The sequence below is a fragment of the Atheta coriaria genome, unplaced genomic scaffold (genome assembly GCF_025399875.1).
Source record: "Atheta coriaria isolate IRGN ID8LTWV9N9 unplaced genomic scaffold, Caltech_Dcor_3.1 hic_scaffold_6_pilon, whole genome shotgun sequence".
In the NCBI taxonomy this organism is placed as follows: domain Eukaryota; kingdom Metazoa; phylum Arthropoda; class Insecta; order Coleoptera; family Staphylinidae; genus Dalotia; species Dalotia coriaria.
The window spans coordinates 5,929,273-5,947,504 of NW_027045448.1; the positions used below are offsets into that span (position 1 = coordinate 5,929,273).

Sequence of the window (18,232 nt, forward strand, 5' to 3'; positions counted from 1 at the left end):
GTTGGAATGCATTTGCGTTCCGTTGGAATTTAATTTCGTAGGAAATATATGTTTTAAGTTAGTGCCTCCATTCATAGATGGCAGCTCGAATATCAAATAATAAATTTTATTTCACAATTACGACATCAAATAACTCATTCGTTACGTACCTGTAACGTGAGAAAGGAACTAATTCTTACTTCCCAGTCAACAACTGTAAAAATTTAAGGAAAATCTGAATAAAAAGAACATCTATTAAATTGAAAGTATAGATTCTTATTTTTTACAACATATGTTCACACGATTCTCATTTTTTATTTTATCTTCTTAAAAAACAACTAAACAGATAATGGTTAATTTATTTACCACCTTAATTAAGCGCAAACAACATATTTAATTAATCGTCAACGGTATTGAAAAACACTACATTAACGTAGGGCATTGTTATTCGCAAACATGCGACGCGTCGTCCTTAAAAATTAAAAGCTACTAATATCAATTTATACTTTCACGAATTATCACAGTTCAGTTTATCACTATGACCATTTCCACTAACATTCGCCATCCCATCGTCTCACTCACGCATGTGTAACGCAATGCGAATAGCAAATTGTTTAAATTCCGAAAGTTTGCTGTCTTCAAATGATTTAAATTATAAGTTAAGTTATTGATTGCATTAGAGAAAGCAATTCGATTAGTATAAGTTGGTATGGTCCACGCCGCTCAAAATAGGGGCTGCGGTGACGGCCTCTTCATTTCCGTGCGAATGTTCTCCGCCATGGCTGTGTTCATGTCCAGCTGCAAAACAAGCAAACATGTTATCATCACATTGGAATTATTTGCATCTTCAGTAGTATTTGTATTGAAATCAGTGCGATTCATTTGTTTATGAGCTATAAGACTTTACAGAATGATTGTTGTAATCTTCAAGTCAACATGATAATTATATACATGGTCAGGTCATAGAACCTTCAATAAACTTTAACTCAGTGCACACAATTGATCACCAAACACTAATAATTTTGATGATGTGTGTGTGTTTTTTTTTCTGAGAATAAAAAGAGAGTTGGTATAGAAACGTCTTTTATTGCGTCAATTTAAATTTAAAGGAAATCCCGTTGCAACAGTTGCGCAAAATTTGCAGCATCCGAGCAGATTTGTGATTGAAACTGTTTAGCGCGTTTAGAAAGTAGGGTAGCAGCGGTTGTAGGTTGACACGATGGCCGCGGGACACACCAGAAGAGACCCAACGGCAGCGAGTCGTCGGCAAGGTGCGTCGACATCCCGTAGAAAGCAAAAGTTGTTCGTGAAGGCCACGCCGGGTCAATAACTGTATAAACGTTCAACATTCGGCCCGATACGAAACGCGCGCCGGTCACAATTTTGTTTAAACATAGATTCGTATGCAGACATTCCGCGACGCGTCGAGATTCACAACTCGCCGCAGAGTAGAAAAGAAGCGACGCGGTAGCATACAACTTGTTGAAAGTTTGACAGATCGGATATGGAGATAAGTTTTTGAACGACATTGATCTGCATATCTCTCAGTTGTGTGCAGAATAAAATTGCACGTTATAATTGAATACGTGCATGCATTAAATTTACTTTCGGACCCACTCGACGATGACTTCTTGATTGCTTGATTTCTTGATTATTTGCATGGTCGAAGAACTTTCTTCAGTTTTTTTTCCTTCAATTCCTGTTTCGCATTTAGTTATTTTTGCTTTGCGTTTATTTCGCGCTCGTGCATATCTACAACAGTGGCAATGTTTATTCGCTTGGTCAATGTTGTGCTTTCACAACGTGTTTTTACACCGCATTTTCAACTCAGTAATGCAGCGCTTCCTTATTAATCTTACAGAGTACAGACAATTGCGATAATGCGCCTCCAACGGGGCCACATTATCATTATCTGAAAATACGCGCGAGTTCTCAATTCGGACGTTCTCATAATTGTTACTACACTATTCCGATTGCGTCGGCTCTTCAACGTAATAATTCATAAATAATACTCTGCGCAATGTGATTGAAGAGCTTTAAGAGTTTGAGTGCAAGACGTTGGTATGTGTTCCAGTTTCGAAAGTGATGAGCGCCGCACGACATGACACACGGCGCACCTCAATGAATGAAACACATAAATACATTACCAACTAGTCTAACAGTTTGACGCAAGCAAGATTACTGCCTCTTATAAGTAAAGATTACAGTTAAAATTTAAATTGCATGCATTCCAAGACTTTCTTTGTTCGTGTTATATTGTAACTCACTGATAATCTGCAAACAAAACATGACTGCAAACCCGACGATAATTGCTAGAAGTTGCCAAATTCCAGCATGGTTATTGCTTCTTTCCCTAGCCAAAACTTCGAAGAATACCACATATAAAAGTGTACCGGCGGCCATTCCCTGTAGCACGACTGATGTGACATCAATCTCTGATGTACCAGATTCGCTCAACGCAATCCCAGTGCCGATTCCTACGAGATCCAATTTATGTTATCTGATAATTTATGGATTTCAACTACTAACCTAATGGTGTGACAATCGCAAAGGTACCAATATAAATAAAAATCAACAACATCTTCGTTTTGGACGTGACCAGTTCCACGCCAACGCAAAAGGCAATCACCAACTTGTGCGTGGCGATGGCCGCAAACAGGTACCAAACTTTCTGCACACTGTTTTCCAGTCCGACAGCAAGACCCTCGAAGACGGCGTGAAAACTCAACGCCAATACGGCTAAAAGTCCTCGGAAAGAATTCTTGATATTCTCATCAATATGTGCATGGCTATGGCCATTATGATGATACTGAACCTCCATCTTTCCAACTTCCGGTTTGTTGCTACCGACATTACCTACTACGTCGTCCTTGTTTAGTGCAACTCGTGGAATGTGGACATTGTCCTTCTTACGCACTGAGAGGGTTCTGTGCAGTGCCTGATTTTCTAGACGTCGGTCCAACAATACGTGCACTAATTCCTCAATCAGATACACGAAAAGAAACCGCTACAGAAGACGATTTCTGATAGAGATATGCCATGTCCAATTATTGGAATTTTATTTGCTCCTTCCAATCGGGCAAAACTCTCTCTAACTTCCGGTTGGAGATGTAAAAATGTAGTGAATAATAGTACGCCACCACCGAAACAGAGGAACAATGAAATCAGTAGATTCTTGTCCTCGTTCGCGGACTTGATGTTGATGCGCTTTGCCAGTTTGATGGGCAACACTCCAACGAAGAAGGACGCCAAGCCGAGTACGGTCATCGCCAATATCTTGGCCACCAACAGATCGCTGCTCTCGGGCGCACCGTTTTCCGTACTGTTGTGTACTTCACTCATCTTTGCGAACTAACTCAATATCCGCGTTTGATGTCAGAGAACTGTTTCGCCAGCCAAGCACCGCTAACACACCGTCAAGATGGACCAGATTCTGCAGACTGAACAAACAGCTTCCAGATCCCGTGTTTTTCTCACCGGTACACTGTTGCGCGCGATTTTTGTCCGGATAATGAGCTGATGACTGTATTCACGCGCGCAGCATACTAAACATACACGGTAACGAAAAAACAAACTGAATACAGAAGATTTGGACGCATGGTAGCAGGACGAATTCGCAACTTTAGTGTTGGTGTGTTGTTATCAGATCGTAGCCGTGCAAAATTGCATCCAATGTGTTCACAAAGCACGTCCAGTTTGTCCTTGGCGAGGCTTAATCGACAATTGTTCTTAATGGAAAAAATCACAACATCAGTCTCAACTTCCTCAAGGCAAAAATTTGCGCACAAAATACACCATAAAGTTACAACAGTCTTAAATTGATCTGCTGCCACTGTACGCACTCTTGATTCGAAGAGAACGAAGAACACACTGACCGAATCAAGGCATGAGGGCACCGAGAAAGCGCTAGTCCACGCCGCGTATAGATATGGAGATGTTCGACGACTTCTTCGTACAGAACGCAGAGATGACTTTTGGTATTTATGCTACGAGTAGCGCGATGATGGCGAATAACAGTGATGTGTCAATCGGCGAAATTTTTAAACGTGCGCTGTTAGTTGTAATTGTTTCTTACAACTACGATATCGACCGGGAGCAGGTTCAACTGGAATCGCACGAAATACAAAAAAACTTTTACGAGTGATAAGTCACTCACGACTTGCGGCACTTGCGACACCAACACACCAACTCACCGCCGACAAGTGGCTACTGTGTATACCATGTGCGGCACAACGTTCACTGCGCGTATTATTGTTGTCATTATCAATTACTTTCTGTTTATTTATGATTGTTGTGTGATTGCATTGTTAGCGCTGCTCGACACATCAACACCAACTCGGGCAATTTAAACTCAAAATTGAAAAAAACTATTAAAAACTTTAACGAAATTAAATTTATATGTGCGTTCGCTTCGCATGAAACAAAAGAACTGCCGAGAATAAATATCGCGCCCGACAATATACTCACTATAATTATAATGAATAATGCAAAGACAATCTAAAACCTTCACAGTGGTGTCGAGTGAAAGAGTTAAAAGTTCAATTACGATTTACAAAGAATTACGGTGCATCTAAGTACTCTGGTACGCACGAACCGAACGTTATTCAATCACATTACGATTATATTCATGAGCAGCTTATGAGAAACCGATGATATTAAAAGAATAAACAATGCTTGTCAGTTTATCTGTTTGTGTTTAATTCATGGCTGGATTGTTAACGACAATATTGTATATTTTATACGCGGCCAAGACAGTAATATAAATCACAAGCACGGAGAATGTGCTGGTATTAATCCCAATTTAAAATAAAAGTGATGGAAACTTTTTTGTGACAAAATAATTGATTCTAATAACAAATCTGAAACTGATTGCACCAAGTGCTAATTGAAACAAAAGCGAAAGTGTGCAAACTCGATTATAATCACAGCATATCAAAATGCCGCGGGAATTAATTATCGTGGACTTAATTAACCATATTAAACGCGTTGGTGTCTGCTGGGCACCGGCACACGCTCATTGTTGGTAATAACATGAAGCAACCACGAATCGTAAATTGCACCTGCTTTTAGCAAGAAGTGTAAAAATAGAGAACAGGAAAAAAGAAAAGAAAAGTTCATTGCTATATTGCTTCATTTCGTTATTTTTGCATGCGGATTGCATTATTACCAACTACAACTTACAATTGCATTTGCTTCGTTCCGCCATGTTGAGCAAATAATGAATATGAAATATATTGACTAATTTTATTATATACATAATTTTCTAGATGGATATCCGTGGTATAAATTACGAAAAATGTCTTTTATTTAGAATTTCGCGCATGATGCACATGGATTTAATGCAAATGATTGCAGCATTGCAAGTGATTGATGCTTAACAAATTATGTATGCATGTCATTCGCATTCAAAGTGTCTCTTTTTAAATTCTGAATACATACACGTAAAATACATACAATCTGTTAAAAGAAATCAAATTAAATGACGAAATATTGATTCGCTTATCCAGATAGATTTAAAAGTTGCCTAACTTTTAGTGTTGCAATTATAATACTGAAAAATGTTTAAAACTCATTAATTACTAAAAGAGACAGAATAGAATGTTGTAATTTGAATTTCATTTATATGTTGGTATAAGTACCAATAAGTTAATCCGTTATGCATTGTGAATTTTATATGTATTGCATTAATCACTTTATCTCTTACTATATCAGTATGTAAGTACAATGTGCTGTGTTTGCATTTGTTAAGCACCTTTCTTGCATCTTAATATTCTCATGTTCGCTTGGTATTGAATCTATCAAAACATTTACATATTGCAACAGTTTATAATGTATAGAATGTATGGTTATGTAAAAGTGTTAATTTAATGCTGAATGTATCAGATAGAGGTAATATCTGCAAGTATGTAATTTAATAGAAATCATTTGTTGAAATTTTCGGAGAGCAGTTTCTAAACTGATTGTGTTCGAAATGTTGTAAATGAAGAGAAATTTGCGAAAGTTTTAGAGAATTCACAGCGTCGCAAACCTTGTATCAGACGGTAAGAAACTAATGTACTTCAATTAAACATCGGAGAGTAGGAAGACTTTATTTCTGCGCATGCGCGCATTTGAATTTACCGCTCAATAAGCGGAGCAAATACAATTACCAGTATGTCATGTAAGACATGTTGTAATTATGATGTTTACAACAATTTGTCACCCAATGACTCAAAAATGCAGCACATATTCTGGTCATAATTTCCATTGTTTGGTCATTTCGTAGGGTCTTGGTGTCTGCACCATTGTTAATAATTGTAGCGCGATTATTTATATTTGGGTCAAGAACCACAAATAATTGCCGCACGTTGACAGTCGTGATGGTCGCGGTCGCCGCGATGCCTGCGGTTTGCGGTCTGTCATAATTTTGACAGTAGAAACAATAAAATAAAATAAGAATTGCGAAAATGCGTTCGGCGACACCACAAGAATTAAATTCGAGGCAACACCGAATTAATTTGTCATAAATTTACCTGTCGTTTAGTAAATCATAACTAAGGTGTGTGGAAAGGATAATAAAATACAATCAAACGTCAATCATTCTTAAGATTTAAATTGCAAATAATGAACGATATCCTGGGCATGGTCGTGACAACAGTTGCAGAGAAGAAGTGAATGTATGTCAAGTTCATAGACATAAGCAAGTAATTGATCCTAATGTCCTTGCATCCCAACAACATTTTTAGTTTAAAGTTTTAGAAAGAACGAAATTTTAATAAATTTACCAGATGTTTCGTTGTAATCAAAAATAAATTCAGCATTTAATATCGTAACACAAAATTAATTTAAATAATAATATGAATTATTTAACTTAACTAACTACTGCAATACAATACCTATATAATTTATTTTGCAGAAAGCTAGTGATGAGTCATTTATTTAAATATTTTCATTGTTTAAAAAGCAAATTTCCCGTGGGTGTATACAATTTGCGGCCGGGAGAAAAGTCACGCTTTAAATTACACGGACGATATAAATGCAAGTATGATATTTCACGAACGTGTCATAATCGGTAGTTAGTGTAAAACACGCGCAATTTATTTGAGTAATTTGCACAACCTTGCGCGTACAATCATAAAACTCTGGTAAAATACCTATCAATTTCTATGGAAATCAATTATTGACCAATTACGAAATACAAGAGGTTTCTTGCTGGCAAAACAACTATTAATAGATTTTAATTACATGTCTACTGTACAATATCTGGTATTTATCGCGAGGATCATTCAATAAAGAAGCACGGATTTTACGCTTTAGGAAATCAGAAATGTAACAATAAAATTATTTCTTGTATAATATATGTAAAAATGCAGTTTTAAACATGTAGAATAAAGAAATGCACACGAATTATTGAAGGATTAACTAGGAAATGCAAAAAAGCTAATTAAACTATAAATAAAGCATGAAATCCAAAAGATTGACTAAATATTGAAGCAATAAACTTAACAAACACCAGCCGATAATAAGTTTTAAATAAATACTAAATATATCAACCATAAACAAATTACGAAAAGTAGATCAATTGAACTTGAATAAATTAAAAACACATTTTTGTGTTGAGCCGTTATTCTGTATTTTTTATGTGACTGATTCGAGTCACAACAAGATAATGTTGCAACGCAAACAATAGATCGTTGGCACGTGTTTAACGAATTAATATTCCCATCGAATCGCGTGTAGCTCGTGCAACTGCAGGTATTCGTGTTGATTTAAATTGGTCGATGGTTTGTTTGCGTTCTAAAGCTCAATCAAATCGCAATAAACATTCTACGCATTCAAAAATCAATTACATTTTCCGACTGAAAACACAACATAATGCGAAAAAATAACTTTAAACGTGTTCAGTTTAAAAGAATTCAAAGTTAAATTTCTTAATTTCGTATTCACTACGCGTTCCTATTTCTTTTGTTTTACGTCTATACTAAGTCTGCACAAATACATTTAAGTGCGTTATAAAAATATTGCACAATTTGCAATAATAATCATAATCATAATAATAAACGAGCGTCTGCCTGTGCGGTTCATAATCAGGTCACTATATTTCAATTCCTTATTGAACAACCGCGAATATTGATACACGAAGTAATAATTTAGCCAATGTTACATGCAAATGAGGCGCGCCGGACGTCTAAACCGTGGTACATATTCACGTCATAGTTTTTTTTTTGGGCGACCGTAAACTTTCGACATCGTTGAGTTTCTCGTACAATAAAAAAGGTAAAAATTTTCAAAACTTCGTTATATATTACGATTTCGCGCACGTCTTTCGTTTTCTACGTATCAGCGTATCAACTGGACGTGCGTGTGCACATTTATAAATACCGGCGTGCGTTGGTAGTGAAATAAAATGAATTAACAAGAGACATAAGTTATTTGGGTCTTTGACCCGACGCACATGAGACAGTGAAATAAAATAATTCGTTTTTTTTTTGCGCGCTAATTCAAAAGTCAACCAAAATGACTTTTAAACATAAAAAAGCCACATGGGATTTCCGAATTTTGGAATTTTTTGCTCTAACAAAAGAAATTCAATTGAAAGTTTTACTGGGAAGTACTCTCCAATTGATGACTCAATTTAATAACCCACCTAAGTGGTTTCAGTCAATGTGATTTCTTTTTTTATATTTTTTATTCTTCATTTGTGGTTATGTGGTAAAATTCTTGCAGCAGGCAAGACTTGAATTACAAGTGTTATGTAAACACTTACTAAATGTCGAGAATTACCGTCCACAGATGATGAACAATAAAAGTATACGGCATTTACCGCGGTCATTAAAACCCATTCATCACGATATCACGAAATCACGACTTTTGGTTTCATACTTTTTTGTGGGCGAGTATCATTGGATCTGTGGGATAAAATACGTTCTGCCAAAATGTTTTAACTTTTAGTTTAAGAAATAAAAGAAAAATTTGCAATATTCAACAACAAGTTTCTGTCTTAATCCGACTTATCTAGTAATTGCATCTCTGCATGTTTGCTTACATATTCATTTATTCACGATTTCTGCATCGAAAACAAGCGTGTTTATGAAAAAAGTTAGTTAAATTTGTAATTAAGTTATTACATTTGCATTTATTTATGCGGATAATGATGATTTAAGACGCCACAAATGTTAGGTTACAGGTTGTTACAAAGCAGATGCGCTCTTGAGTCAAGGATAACGCGAAAACAATTAAAATTAAACAAGTTTAAAACACAGGTAATGTTTCATCTGTCATTGTTTGCTTGTTTGCGGACGTAAAATTATTCAGACGCGATTAAACATAAACATAATGACACAAAAGAATAATATTTTAAACTTTACATATTTTTTCCTGAGTGATAAAAAAGTTACAAAATGACAAATTTTACCTAAATGAAGATTATTACCCAAAAATGAAAAATTTAGCTGGCATTAATTTTAAATTCACAAAAGGCCATACAATAATCAAAATGTGTCAACAATAACAGGAAATAATAATTACTTGATATAAGTGTAATAAAACTTAAATTTTAACTTGTGCTTTTGATTTTGTTATTTCTATTTGGCAACACGCGAATTAGTATTTAACCAACGTTTAACAGAGTTCGTTACGCATTGCGTGTCAACTAGACAAGGAACTCTTTAAAAACCAAAACGCACAATAAGGAAGTCTGTCGGAGAGTGTCCACTCTACAATCAAATAGTCGTCTATGTGCCGCTCCTCATTGCGCTTTCATAACCCGGTAGAATTCGGAATCCAAAAGGATTTTCAATGCGCACGCACGTCCTGATTATTTATGTGCTTTAGACATTACCGCACTGTCTGTTAACAATTTCAATTACTACCTGTTACCTGGGCCAATACAATACGTGTTGGAATATGTTAGTTTTAATATTCTTTTAAAAATAACCATGCAAATATTTATGATAATCAATCATTTACCATACTGCGACGTAAGCAGCAAGTTATAATACAATTACCAACATTAAGTTAAACAAAAAACAATAGTCGCTCATATTTACACACACTGCGCACGCGTAGCAATGATTTCAATACAAACACTTTTAAGGAAGAAATTATAATAAAAAATAACTTACCTAATATTGTTGCTGTTAACATAAGAAGGAATCCGCCAAGAATTGCCAGGAACTGTTTAAGACCACCTTTTCTGTCGCTCTGTAAGATCTCGAAGAATACTACGTAGAGTAGAGTACCGGAAGCGAGTCCTTGCAGTATCACAGATGCAATGGTGGTTGAGATATTTTCTGTGTCACTGATCCCAATACCTATGCCAATACCCATCGGGCTGACAATGGCGAATGTAAAACGTACACCATAATGAGAAGGGTACGTGTTTTGTTGAGACCAACTCAACTCCAATACAGAATGCTATCACCAGTTTGTGAGCACTGACAGCTCCAAACATGTACCATACATTAGCTGCTGAAGACTCCAGACCCACAGCTAAACCTTCGAATAATTCGTGGATGGACAATGCCAACACCACAAGCAGACCACGAATACTCTTTACTATCGAGTCTTCTGCTTCCATAATCAAATGACTGTGACCCGCATGTGAGTGATCATGACTGCTGTGGTTATGATTATGGTGGCCATTTTGTTGACTGTGAATATGTCCGTTAGTATTATTATGATTCAATTCGCTATTGATCGTGGTCGTACTGCTTTGAAAACTCAACGGGTTCGATTTTGTTTCTTCCATGTTTTTAACTAATTCTGTAGTTGATACTGTATGATCTCCACGTCTAATGGAAAGTGATCGTCTGAGTGCTCCCATTGTAACAGATTTCTGTCTCTGGTGAAGGTAATAATGTACGCATTCTTCGACAAAGAACATGGTAAAGAACCCAACGCACATGAGAAATTCAGCGAAATGCATTCGCATGTCGCCAATGTGACCTTCCGCTTGTAATTCTAACACGCTTTCGCTAACTTCGGGAAGCAAATGTAGAAATGTTGTGCATAGTAGTACGCCACCACCGAAACACAGTAGAAGTTGGACCACAGTGCTGCCTTTAGGGTTCGAGTCCCATTTGAACCACTTGGAGAGTTTTATGGGCAGACAGCCGAGAATTAACGATGTCAGGAATAAAACACCCATCGCAACTGCTTTGGCCACCACTGGCGATGAGGTCTCGTCCTCGTGGTCGTGGTCATGATCATCTTCGGAACCATGTTTGGCGTGCTCGTGGACCGCATTCCGGAGGATACCGTTGATTATCTCCGACATTATGCCAGGTTAACAGGTTAGAATCTGTCAATTCAAAAATATACACATTTATTATCTGAAAATTTCTTTTTAATATTGGTATATTAAAAATTGAATAAAATCTTGATTTTTTTAAATGTATCTTTTAAATGCAAATAAATCTCATCTGGAAACATAACACACTGTAGTAATTGTTGAATTTGAATGTCTGAATGCCATTAATAATAATAATGCATTTTTTATTCGTACATTCGCCAAGTAAATAAATTGATTTCATTGTTTGTCTTCCGTGTGAAACACGCAGTTCCGTTCTTTTGTAAATTAATTAAATATTAAATAAACAATAAAGATATAGTAACTAGTGTGTTAACATCATAGCAACAATTAAAATTACGATCTGTGAATTAAGAATTTTTGTTTGTATAATTTGGCGTAGTCAAATGATCATAAAATGTGGAATCAGCGTTTATTTAGTTTTTCGCTTACTCGTGTACAACGTTTATACTTTATTCTATTTTCGATGTTGTTCCCAGTTCTCACACTGATGGAGCAATAATATATACTTGTTTACATCCTTTTGCTAATTGTAGAGGCTCGTCTAATTTTGTTTCAGTTGCTAATCGACAACTGGTGGTTTTTTATTAGTATTATATAAATATTTTTTGTAAATTATGAATAAAGCAATAGTTCTCCCATTTTAAACAAAGATTAAATTTAAATATTGAATTAATATTTAATGAATATTAAACAAATATTAAGTAATAATTCCTATACAACAATTTATCATTCTTCATTCATAATACTGGTTTATAAAAAAAACAATTAATTGAATAAGCGGTATTCGGTTTTTCACGTATACTAACCGCAATTATTAGTTTTTCAGAATTCTCTTTTAGTAATTGAATGTATGCGAGTGTAATAAACAAGAAAATTATAAAAGAAGAAGTTATAAAGACAAAATCATGAATTTATAAAATAATGTTCCGAGTTAGTCATTGTCTAAAAAAGTTTTTAAAAGTTTTTTCAACAAAGGAATAAGTACTCAAAAGTTTAAATAACAAAACGAAATTAGTTACACTTGTTTATCCTGTAAAGCCCACAATTTATCACTTAAAGTGTATGAATAATTAGAAAACATACGCAGGTCTGTCTAATTCAGTAGTCAAAATATGTGCATAGTTTTGTATGGTTGCTGAAAAATATTTGCACGATTTGGACGACGTGAGTTTCAAATTGTAGACTTATCGGAAATATCACGCATATTTGTAGTCATGTTGCATATAAAATATATCCATAACATTAACAATATAATTTTGCATTGTTAGTAAAAACTCTAAAGAAATATTTACCTCTGACAATTGCCACACGTAAGTCTCTTTATTGTTTGTTAGTTATTTGCAATAATAATGCGTCCAAGAAGTTTATTCGTTATTTACACCCTGTTATATAAATGAGTGCATGTGCAATAGTGCAATCAAAATTGAGTGTGTGTAATAAAATAACGAGCGAATGAAACAATCACTAAGCGTACAAGTGTTGGACTGTTATTGCCAAATCGTAAACATTACAAATCGCACTTAATTATTAACCTTAGAAATTTAACGAAATATTTTCCTAGAGAAAGCTGAACCGATAAATAACTGGTACATTGACATTATTCTCTGAATTTTGGAAATGATAAATAGATAATTTGGAAAATTGATGTTTCATTAATTTATTATTAATATTTATTACTATGAATTATTTTAGGAATTATAACGCCAATATAAAATAATAATGCTCACTGAAACAATAGCAAATACACGGAATAAAGTAATAAAGTAATAAATAAATAAAATCTCACATCCATCAATTTTTTATAGTCAAAATCCGTTTATGTTGCATTTTGAAACGACAATGTAAAACCCTATTAAACAATTCAAATTTTATTACCGTTTTTGCAATTTATGGCACTATATCATCAAAACAAGTGATTTTCTGATTTTTTTATTCATTTATTAATCTAGCTACATATTTAGATATAGATTTTAAAAAATTGCTATGTTTATTTTTCATCAGCAAGGTGTGCGTTACAACTTGCGTGATTATATCATCCTCGATTTCTATGTCTCGGACTCTCGTTACATCAATGAGTATTTTATTATTAGACGTCTCTGCGCAATACATAATAGTAACACGATGTGTAGATATATAGTACATATAACTACTCATCGACTAGTTTACTTTGCACTGCTCGGGAAAATAATAGGTAAATAAATTACAATCTCGACTTGTCGGCAAACGCAATCTTGAAATTATTGACCTAGTAATATATTTCTACGAGTATTTACTGGCGAGCGTTTTGTGCAACAAATCTTTTACACATTTTACAGTTAAACTATTTGCAGAAATTTGAATTTCAAAACATCTGGTCATACTTTGTTCAATTTAACTATGGTACTACGTTAATAAATTTAATAAAAATATTGCAGCATTTTTTACACTTTCTCTTATCACCGATAAACTAATTAAATAGAATATTCTTATTAAATTTACTATTAAGTGTTTTAACGGTGTGTGCGGACGCAAAACAGGTTTGTGTTATTATCAACAATAAATCAGAGAAACTTTTTATAGATCAATTTAAATTTTCCAAACACATTTTAACGATCAAATTAACTACATACTTAGTTATTTATAGTTATTTATTAATTACTTAAAAACAAATCGTGCAAAAACCAAATTTTTCTGAAGTAATAAAAGAATAAATGTTTTGTTTATAAAACGTTGTTAAACCTAAAGATATTTGTACTAAAAGTTGAAATTTGAAATAAAAAATACCTTTTTACATTTTGTTTAGATAAAAAACTGGGTATAACTTTTAATCAATGAAATCCTTAGTCTATTATGTAGGCACACAATTTTATACTTAATGAATTTAAGCAATAATCAATAATGTAATTTGTTTGGCATTGTACAATCAATATTTTTATAATCTTAATTATATTATTGTGCGCCTAAGTTGTACTTCAATACTTAGAGTAAACTTTTGCACACTTGATGTGACATAGTAAACAAAATAATATGATTTCAAAGGCACACTTACGTTTGATGACTCCTTGAGCGCAGAAAAGGAAATTAGCACTTGAATTTGCACGCGAAAACAGCGCAACTAACCGTACGTATTTTTTAACTTTACTATTTAATGTAAATTTAACTTATGTTTATATCATAAAAAAATTATTATCACTTTACAAGTTGTTATTATATATTAATTTAAAAAATAATTAATAATCACCGATTATTAATCTATCACACCGTCGTCAGATGTGATTGAAAACTGCGATTGGAAATAATAGCAAACTTAATCGCGTGTGGGTGTACACTCTGTACATGCTTCGGTAGTGTGTAGTGTGTGAATGCATCGATTTTCAAACGGCTGCTCACTTTTATATTTTATAGTGCGAGCAAATCGGCAGTCGGTGGCGCAGCACTCAGCAGACAGCACAGACCATCGCGGTTAGCAGTTTAAAAGCGCGTGCGACGGGTGGCGATGGTGGGGGCGGTTCGAGGTTCTCTCGCGGTGCGCTCCCATCAACGCCATCCTGCAAACCTCTCAAAGTCGCGCAAAGTTATCAAACCCATGGAAAAAACTCTCAAGGCAGAATGATATCTTCGTACTTTTGTTTCTAGACAATATTTGAATGAGAAATAAAGTACACACTTTAAGATCAAGTATTTACTCAACCAGGCAGGTTATTATCAGTCGTTACAAGTTGAAATGCAACTCAGGCAAACATTGATATTGGTGTTGATAGGTGTTGAAATTATTGGTTTTTTGCTATGTATTTAAATCAATCACGCATTGTTGTTATGGATGGCTCTTATATAAATATTAAAACTTTCCAGTTCAGAAGTAGTCATTAAAACAAATAATTATTTTTGTTATTAATTTATCATTGATTGTGTCTGAAGATTAGTTTTGCTGTGAATGTAACAGTAATTATGTATAAACGATTTTTTACACGTGCTCCTGTGAATACCACACGGTAATTTCTTTATGTGGTGATGTGATTTCCAAACAGTATTTTTTACAGTCATAAAATATTCATGTCAAGATTAGGATAGAATAATATTAGTCCTTAACAAATTTCATATAAAGTTACACCAAGTGAGTATAATATTAACACATTTGAGTAATATTAAATAAAAGTTTAAAATGTGCGTCACTAGTGTTGAATTTACTTGTAATGTGTGTTGCCGCAGTATATCATTACATAACCTACAAATATAAAATGTAAATTACCTATATACCTACATATTGATATTGCAAAGTAAATTTGTTGGTTGAAATGCGCACAATGATCTATTAAATTGAATAAATAATTAATTATATATACAAGGGCACTTGTAAAATATTTTCGGCAATGTTACAAAGTAAAAGTGAAGTTTTCAAGATAGCAATCGAACGTCTTATATTTTTTAGGAATATAAGCTACAAATGTCAACATTATAAATAAATTATACGCTTAAGTCTACTACTACTTAACTTAAAATCGTTTAATCCATCATTAAGCTATTAATTGCTTTCTGTTTCAACGAATTCATGTTTCTAATATAGCCTGAATTTAATGATTGCAGATAGAAATCATTTTTGAAAAAAAAAAATCAGATATTTTTATATAAAATGGGCTGCGTTCATGAACCGCCATTCGTTCTGTCGCAAGCACGTCTAGAATGAATGCAGATCGAAAAACTTGTTGCACAACTCTCCGGCGGTGACAAATTCAAACCATTCAAACAATTCCAACCGAAAAACAAACAAGCAAAAAAAACCCACACTGTTGAGACGATTTTACGAGTGCAAAGGCTTAAAACCTGAATTTGATTCGACTGATACTACATCTACAAAATTGAAAAACATCGTAAAAGGAAACGAAATTCATGATTAACTTTATAAATAATTAATCTCGAAACGCATTGCATACTGTATGTGATTTGATATGACAGAAAAATTGATTGAAAACTTCCATCCACTTCGCTGTAAATATCTATTTAGAAATTAGTAGTGCTGTGTGCAACTTTTGTGCATGGCTATATAAAACTTGAATCGCCATTGTGGATTTCAGTTCGAATCACTCGCCGCAATCCTACGTAAAGTAAACGTTTTCTTAGATTCATATTAAAATTACGTACATTTAACATTAATACGATAGTGCAGCATATTTTGCTAATCAATAAATAATCATAAAAATTTTGGAAGAAAAAAAAAACAAAATAAAGCAATAAATTATCAAGTGTTGTGTGCCTAAATGCCAATTATTAAGATAATGATATCATCATGTGTAATTGTAAAATAAATAGGAAATAAACGTTTAGTGAGAATTTCTGGGTTTCGTAAAGTCTTTAAGATGTTTAAATCTCTAATACAAACAATTTGTTTGATGTGTAATTTTTCGCACGACAACAGACTTTAGTATAGGTATAAATCATGTGATTAGAGTCTAACCAGCATTAAATATTTGAGATAAGATTGTAGTGAAAGTAAGATAATAATGTGTAATCCATTTTTATCCCATAAAATAGAAATAATTTTGGAAAATGAATAAACGCTGGGATATTTATTATTATTGTACAGCTGCGAGATTGAAAACTTTGAGATCATGCTTCAAGTGTATGATGATTATTTGTTATGTTGCAACAAATGAAACATAATGAAATCAAATTCCATTTCTAATTGTGGCTGTCTGCTTTAATGCGGATTAACGCGACAAACCGAAAGGTTCCGACTTGAGATAAATCCTTGAGAGGTTTTTTTTGAATGTATAATTCTTGTTTATTGCGTCTATTGCGCTTGTTGCGCATTGATAATAATTGAACTGGATAAAATGTGGATTTGCAATTTAAATTGCACAGCAAACTAGATCAAACGATGATTAAATACTCGTAAAGGCACGTGTAATATACACATCGCAGATTATTTCATAATAAAAATTTGACAATTTATGACAGATTTGTTGTTTTATTTCTTATAACCGCTTTAAAATTATTTAGAAATGTTGAGAAAATGTCCCAAGAATAGTAATGTGGTAACACTCGCATGGAGTGATGACACCCAATGTTCAATAAACGTGCATGGATGCACAGTAACATCATGGCGCGTGAAGAACTGGGAACAATTGTTTCTAAGCCGCCACGCCAAACTCAATCAACGCAAAGAAATAATGGGTGGAGTATCAATTGCTTTTCCGAAATATGGCGGTTGGAAATTTGGTCCACCGAACGGATTTGCATGCATATCAAAATGGAAACTTATTAAAGGCCCTGTCTTAGATAAAGACACTCAAGATATTGTTGCTGTTTTTGAGCTAGTGGACAATCCACATACCAGATCATTTTGGAACTTTCAATTTAAAATTACCAATACAATCAGGTTATCAGAGTATTGCTTAGAAATCAAAAGCCACATTCAAAACACTAGTCCAGTTTTACCGATGCGTTTTAATCTAATGTATCCGATGTTTATCAAGGTCCCGAATGTCGAGACGATACAGATTGTAGGAATGAACAATGTGCAATATAACGACGAGACTATAAAGGAAGATGACGTATTGCGAACGGATCGGAAAAAGGCAATTGAGATTACCGCCTGGACGTACCGAATTTACAAACAAGCGCCAAGTACTGTGGACATTTTCCATGTTACTTCGGATTGTAGGATGAGAGTTGAAAATTCTGGCTTGCAGGATTTCATCGTATGGAATCCATGGGACGATCATGGAAGTCAGGTTGATGATTTCCGTCCTGAGCAGTATAAAGAAATGATTTGCATTGGTATGGGGAATATAAATGAAGAAATGCGTTTAGAACCAGGAGAAGATGATAATTTTCGAATAAACTTAGAAATCGTGAAAGAAAGACGTTCACGTTTCTATTAATAAATGCTTTAAAATCTAGAGGTCTCAGTATACAGTGTGCATATATGCAACATGTTGTACACATGACAGTTCTCCACCTTTATACATTGTGTCTTACATG

General features: G+C 34.2%; 2 protein-coding genes across 2 annotated transcripts; one reads left to right on the top strand and one right to left on the bottom strand.

The window, feature by feature from the left end:
• Positions 1–234: 234 nt before the first annotated feature.
• LOC135795065 (zinc transporter ZIP1-like) lies at positions 235–14,701 on the bottom strand. The gene is given in 5 exon segments (XM_065306632.1): positions 235–777; positions 10,083–10,313; positions 10,316–10,345; positions 10,348–11,260; positions 14,301–14,701. Coding segments are annotated over 4 exon segments (1,254 nt in total). The 5' UTR covers positions 11,237–11,260; positions 14,301–14,701; the 3' UTR covers positions 235–673.
• Positions 14,702–17,250: 2,549 nt separating this feature from the next.
• On the top strand, positions 17,251–18,132 carry LOC135794621 (uncharacterized). Its single transcript, XM_065305956.1, has one exon. The coding sequence runs from the start codon at positions 17,251–17,253 to the stop codon at positions 18,130–18,132; it is 882 nt and encodes a 293-aa protein (XP_065162028.1).
• The last annotated feature ends 100 nt before the right edge of the window (positions 18,133–18,232 follow it).

Excerpts from the sequence above, each read along its gene's own strand:
- LOC135794621 (XM_065305956.1), top strand. The coding sequence starts at position 17,251 with ATGTTGAGAAAATGTCCCAAGAATAGTAATGTGGTAACACTCGCATGG.